The sequence below is a fragment of the Heteronotia binoei genome, chromosome 1 (genome assembly GCF_032191835.1).
Source record: "Heteronotia binoei isolate CCM8104 ecotype False Entrance Well chromosome 1, APGP_CSIRO_Hbin_v1, whole genome shotgun sequence".
Classification (NCBI taxonomy): domain Eukaryota; kingdom Metazoa; phylum Chordata; class Lepidosauria; order Squamata; family Gekkonidae; genus Heteronotia; species Heteronotia binoei.
The window spans coordinates 240,653,415-240,660,002 of NC_083223.1; the positions used below are offsets into that span (position 1 = coordinate 240,653,415).

At 45.0% G+C, this 6,588-nt stretch overlaps 1 protein-coding gene across 1 annotated transcript; it reads left to right on the forward strand.

The window, feature by feature from the left end:
- Positions 1-2,807: 2,807 nt before the first annotated feature.
- DEFB108B (defensin beta 108B) lies at positions 2,808-4,964 on the forward strand. Its single transcript, XM_060247935.1, has 2 exons — positions 2,808-2,960; positions 4,834-4,964. The coding sequence occupies exons 1-2, from the start codon at positions 2,843-2,845 to the stop codon at positions 4,962-4,964; spliced, it is 249 nt and encodes an 82-aa protein (XP_060103918.1). The 5' UTR covers positions 2,808-2,842.
- Positions 4,965-6,588: the final 1,624 nt, after the last annotated feature.

A 6,588-nucleotide genomic window follows, 5' to 3' on the forward strand; every position in this document is an offset into this window, starting at 1 on the left:
GAACTTTAGGATTGGTTCAAGAGTTGCAATTTGCAAATAAAGAGTGATCCAAAGAGAGGGGTGATCATAGGTTACAAACACATTCTTAGTGAATCTCAGAAATAATGCACGAACAGTAGTAGAATGATCTCCTAAATATATAGAAGCCAAGGCCTAGGTTAGGGACATTGTCAGATAAACCAAGGCCCTTTAGTGGTCTTTTCATTTATTTTACTTAATCTCAGAGTTAGAAGGGACTACCAGGGTCATCCAGTCCAACTCCCTGTCAACACAGGAACTACAACTATAATATCCATGACAAGTAGGTGTCCAACTGATTCTTTGAACTCTAAAGATGAAACATCCACAACCTCCCAAGGGAAACTGTTGTGTTGTGAAACATTCCTCGCCAGGGCCTTTTTTGTACAAAAAGCCCAGCAAGAACTCATTTGCATATTAGGCCACACCCCCTGACACCAAGCCACCTGGAACTGTGTTCTTGTGCGTTCCTGCTCAAAAAAAGCCCTGCTCTTTGCCATCAGGAACTTCTTCGGATTTAATCAAAATCTCTTTTTCTGTGGTTTGTATCATTAGTTCAAGTCCTGTCATCCAACACAAGCAAAACCATATCTGGCCTATCCTTTTAGGTATGAGAAGGTGGTAATCATTTCACTTCTCAACTGTCTAATTTCCAATGAAGAGATTCCCAGCTCCTTCATCTTCACCTCATAGAACATGGTCTCCAAACCCCTCACCAGCTTCTTCGCCTTATGCCAGAATCCTTCCAGCTTGTTTCTCTGGACAAAAATTGGTGTGTTGGAGGATGGACTCCATGGCATTATACCCTGCTGAGGTATTTCCCCTGCTGAGTATTTCTACTGTCCAACCCTACTGTTCGCAGACTCCACCCCCAAGTCTTCAGGAATTTCTCAACCTGGAGTTGGCAATGTGAATTTCAACTGATCTACAGACTACAGAGCTTCAAAGGATTGTCTCTGCCATCATATCCCTGCTGAGCTCCCTTTGCCCTGTACTTCACTGTCATGAGCCCTGAGGCCTTAGATTAATCTCTGACCCTTGACCTTACAGTGAGTTTGCACCTTGGCCTTAAACAGGTTTTTCCTTTCCTCTCGTCACCTCTTCCCTTACAGAATGAGATGCCTCACAATCCCTCACAGTGGCACATCACTATGCCTTCACTCTGGTGCTGGCCTGCTCCCTATTAACTAAATTGGCCTCTTGTGTACCTCCTGTGCCAGTCCCCCCCCCCCCCGCCATCCCTTACTTAATGACTACGCTTCTCAGCCTCTTTAGTCTGCCCAGGGCTTCTGGGGCTCCTCAGGTTTAGGCTCCCTCCTGTGCTATTCTATGGCTCCCTAAGTCCTACAATGGTATTTGTTGTAGCCTTCTAGTGGTCTCTGGTCACCTGAGGCTCCCACATCTCTGAATCCCACTTAAGTCCAGCTTTGCAGGGTCCTGCTGGGTCATCACTTGTTCACTCACTACTGCCTATGACTACCAACCTCTATGTGGGCCCTGGAGATCTCCCAGAATTACATCTTGTATGCAGCATACAGAGCACATGGATGCTTTGGAGGGTAGGCTCTATGACATTATACTCCACTGAGGTCTCTCCAGGCCATATTTGTAGAAAAGGCCCAGCAGGAGCTCATTTGCAAACTAGGCCATGCCCCCTGAAATCAAGTCAGGCAGAACTGCATTCCTGTGCATTTCTGCTAAAAAAAACCTGTGGATCTCTCCCTTCCCCAAACTCTATCTTCCCCAGCCTTCATCCCCAAATTTCCAGAGTTGGCAACCTTGCTGTCACCCTGACCCTCTAGGGCTCTTGCAGTTCAGTGTCTGCCATCTCCCCAACCACCTCACCATCTCCCTTTGGAGACCTGAGTGACTGGGCCAGGTCCCACCCCTCCATCAGCAGTGGTGTGTCACTTCCAGCTGAACCATCGGGAACAACCCACCTAGTGTCTGGACCTCATGGAAGCCAGCCACCTGAGAGATTTCTCTTCTCCAGAGTGAATTCAGATCCAGGTAAGAATCAGGTCTCATTAAAATGAATGCCTATGTCTTCTCAATTCCACATGCTAACACCAGTCTCCTTAAGAGACAGTCTTCCATATTTTTCACAAAATGTAGCTTGTTGTAAATGGTCTCCTCGCCTATCTCTAGTTCCTCCTATTGATGAGATGGAAATATAGACTTTAAAGGAAAAAAATTACTTTGAAATGTGGTCATGACATGGATTTTATAACTCTATAAATCTTTATAACCTTCTCATTTAAGAGATAAAGCTCTTGGCTCCATTTGTCACCACAGTAGTCATAGATTCCCTGACATCTTTTCCAGCTGTTGGATATGAAGAGGAAGTTTTATCTATTTCCTTATCTTTGTATTTGTTTAAGTTCTTCTACACCACATCCAGCAATGTACTTTGCTTTCATTCTTCCCAAAGCTATCATTAAAAAAAACCCTACTAAAACAGGCAGGTTTTTCCCCTTTACTTTTCTCAAACTCAATAGCAGTTCAAACATTCAATAAATTAGCAGGAAATGATCCTTATATCTGAGGACCAAGGGAATTTAAGTATATAAGTGAGCAAATATAGAAGCAAGTGCAGAGAGTGGCTATCCCACATGTGAGTTTGTTCAAGGATATTTACTTCAGTCCCATAAATGCATTCTTGAGAGTGTCACTGTTGATTCCACACCATAATGGCCCCAACTGTTCACCACACAGTTCTGTATAAATAGAGATTTTGCTGCCACATCCTTCAGAGTTCCTCCTGTTAACCAAATCATTAGCTGTTTTCTTCCCAGTGACCTTGAGTTAACAGGCCTTTTCTATCATGAAGCTATTTGTCCTGCTCTTTGCTGTTGCTTTCTTGGTTTTCCAGGTCAAAGCCAAGTCACCTCCAGCTAATGCCCTTGGACTTCTAGCTGAACCAGATGCTGAAGGGCAACAAGGTAAGTTGAAGCTCTAATAGAGGGCTTCTACAAAATATATATGATTGTTTAGGCTGTGGATGAATAGTAGATCATGTGCTTCATATTCCAAAGCGACACCAACATCTGGGTAGATCAGTTCATACATATGCTTCTTATCCCTTTCTTCCTCCCCTAATATCCCTTCCCATCTCCTTCCTCAGTTGTTTTCCCTCCAGGGGTGGATTTGGATGTTAAAATGGCACAGAAACATGCTGAGCTTCATGGTTCTATGCTGGCTACTCAATTTGGATCTAAGATGCAATAGCAAAGCCTGTATCTTGTCTCCATGTCTACTATGTTTTTCAAGATCTACACAAAATCTGCAGGTCATCTGGAGATTTGGGCTGGGCTTTCACCAGTATGCAGATGATACTCAGCTTCTAGTGGATCCCAGGGAGGCTATAGAAATGCTGAATGGGCACCTGAAGGAAGTTTTGGAGTGGATCAGGGTTAATAAAAAGTAGCTTAATCCTGATGTGACAGTGCTATTGGTGATCAGAAAGCTAGGAATAAAGGGGTTATCTGCTGTGGATGTAGTTGCATTCCCCTTCAAGAAACAGATCCAGAGTTGAGAGGGGGCCTCGTGGACCCAAGGCAAGCCTATTGCTGGATATTCTGGTGGCAGCTGCAGCTAGGAGTGCCTTTTACCACCTAAGTCTGGTTACTCAGTTACAGCCTTTCTTGGGCAGAAATGATCTGGCCACCACGTTGAATGTCTTGATAACATTTAGATTAATTGCTGCAATGTGCTTTACATTAAGCAGGTGACAACCTGAGAGAGGGCCTTCTCAGGGCCAGGCCCAGATCTAGGTGTTCTAGTGCCCCAAGCCGAACTTCCGAACTTGCACTCCTGTCCCTTCTGTCATCATTGGACCATGTGTGTGAAGCACGAACACTCATCCCACCACCCTCCCACTTCAAAGGGGTGGCCACAGCCACACATTCTTTTTTTAAGAACACATGGCTTGGCATGCCCCGCCCCTTGCCCAGCCCTCTTTGACTTCAGAGGGACCTGGAAAGAGGCCTCCTCCTCCTTTCTTCATAGGAAAGAAGGACATGGCCTCTTCCTGGCTTCCTTTGAAGTGGGGCGGGCTGAGCCACGCGATCTCAAAGAAAGAACATGTAGCCCAAGCCTGCCCCTTGCCTGGCCCTCTCCCACTTCAGAGGGACCCAGAAAGAGGCTGCCTCCTTCTTTCTTGCCTCTTCCTGGCTCCCTCTGCAGCCAGAGAGGGCCGGGCAAGAGACGTTTGGGTCGACATGAGCAGGGATGGGGAGGGGGCGCCCACCCCTGCCCCCTGTCCCTGTAGTGAGGAGGTGCCCCAGGCAGCTGCCTACTTTGCTGGCTCCCACGTGCCAGCCCTGATCATGGCACCCAAATGCTGGGGCTCTCTCTGCAGAGAGATGCATCTGTCACCTTCTGTATCTGTCTTCCACTAGTGGGTGAAGACTTTTTTGTTTCATCTGGCTTTCTTTCAGAAATCCACCTTCCTAGCTTATGTTTTAATCGGGGTGCTTTTTTTGTAGAAAAAGCCCAGCAAAAACTTATTTGCATATTAGGCCATACCCCCTGAAGCCAAGCTAGCCAGAACTGCATTCCTGTGCATTCCTGCTCAAAAAAAGCCCTGGTTTTAATTACTGGTTTTTTAAATGATTTTATGACATTTTTTACTTGTTAGCCCCCTTGGCTTCACAATATTTGTATATACATCAAGTGGGTTGGCCCTGTACAGATCTAAAGAGAGTGTGTCCTATGTAACATCCATACTCTGTACTGAAAATCTTTTCTGAACATGCTTGAGGATGAAGCTTCAAAGGGAAAATCTGTTCCTCTCTTCTTCTTTTATTTCTCTAGAGCCTGCTAGGCCAAGGAGTCCTATTGTGTGCAACTCTGTTGGGGGGACCTGCCGGTCCTGCTGCCATTCAAATGAGGTGTCTGTTGGGAAATGTTTGCCTGGCCTCCTCTGCTGTCAAGCTTACCAGTAACAATCCTTTCTAATGGAACCAATTCAAGGTCCTGTGGCTTCAGGGCAAAGACATCTCCTCCTTAACCAGTTTAATTGATATCTAGCTATTCTCATACCCATTGCAATAAAAATCCTTTTTGCACCTGTCACACTGCATGTTTTTGTTGTGCTTTATTTCTATTGTAAGTTCTCATGTGCCATCCATCTCAGTTCTGAAAGTTCTTTTAAAAATTGCTATGAGACCCAGATCTGGATTGGCCACGTGTTATGGCAGTACATTTTGCCTGGAAGAAATGGTTGCTTTGGATCAGTGGTGACCTATGTAATTTTGGAATTTAAGGTCTTGGGGAAGGGAAAAGCTGTACGTAATCAGACATACAGGTTGGACTTTAGAAAAGCTAAGATTAACAAACTTGAAGTTATGCTAAGTAGAATTCCATGGTCAGAAATACTCAAGGAGAAGGGACAAGATGGGTAGTCATTTTAGTCTGCCAGTATCAGTAGAAAAGAGTAAGACTGATTTCCCACTCACCATATGCGTATCTCACATTCCTCTTCTCAGCAGGGCTTCCTTCCAATTTCACACTATCTGCCCCGGGACTGCAGGTAACGTCAGCATTTTCACGCAGCAAACGGAAACTGATTTTTAGAAGTTTCTGTTTGCTGCACGAAAACACCAACATTACTTGCAGCCTCGGGGTAAATAGTGTGAAATCAGAAGGAAGCCCCACTGAGAAGAGAAACGTGAAAGTGGTGTAAGGTGAGTGGGAAATCAGCCTAAGAGTCCAGTGCCACAAAATTTGTGGTAGGGTATGCGCTTTCATAAGTCACTTCACTTCTTCAGATAACTCTAAAATAATACCCCAGTTGTTATCTAGTACAGGCATGTCAAACATGCAGCCTGGGGGCTGAATCAGGCCCCCGGAGGGCTCCTATCAGGCCCCCAAGCAACTGTCTGTCATCTGCTTCCTTCTTCATCTCTCTTGCTTCCTTCCACATAACAACTTGCTTTGCAAGGCATGCTCAATCACACAGCAAAGCTACTGAGCCAAGCATCTCTTCCTTCTATTGACTGAGGCTCCTCCCCCTCCTGGTCCCCTGGGGAAGGAAGGAAAGAGCCAGAGCTTCCTTTGCCCAGTTCCCTGAATCCCATGGGAGAAATACCAAGAACACATCTTTAAGATGAGTGCTAATGTTTTAAGGATGTTTTAAGGTTTTTTTTTTTTAAATCTTTAATTGTGTTTGTCTGTGTCCTTTATAAAGTTTATATTTTTGCTACCTATTCTTAAAGAGGTACACACATGGCCTGGTCTGACATGGCCCGACCCAACAAGGTCTCATTTATGTCAGATTCGGCCCTCATGAGTTTGATACCCCTGTGTCTCTATCTGGATTTTGGTGATCTCAGGATCTTTTGATCATCCGCTATGTCAGTTTATACACAGAATAATGAGAGTTCCTTGCTGAGTCTCTGATCTGTTCCTCAGAGCTGAACTTGAACAAAAGTCATTGGAGGCCAGAGCACAGATCAGCACTTTCAAGCTAAGACTAAGGATCATTTTTGCTTTGGAAGCTGAAGGTCTCCTGTTCTTTCTTACTGTTCTCAATGGATGAAGACAGTAGATGCTAGATTAAGGCAACTG

Coding starts and splice junctions, on each gene's coding strand:
- DEFB108B (XM_060247935.1), top strand. CDS start 2,843: ATGAAGCTATTTGTCCTGCTCTTTGCTGTTGCTTTCTTGGTTTTCCAG. Junction 2,961..4,833: donor AGATGCTGAAGGGCAACAAG/GTAAGTTGAAGC, acceptor TTATTTCTCTAG/AGCCTGCTAGGCCAAGGAGT.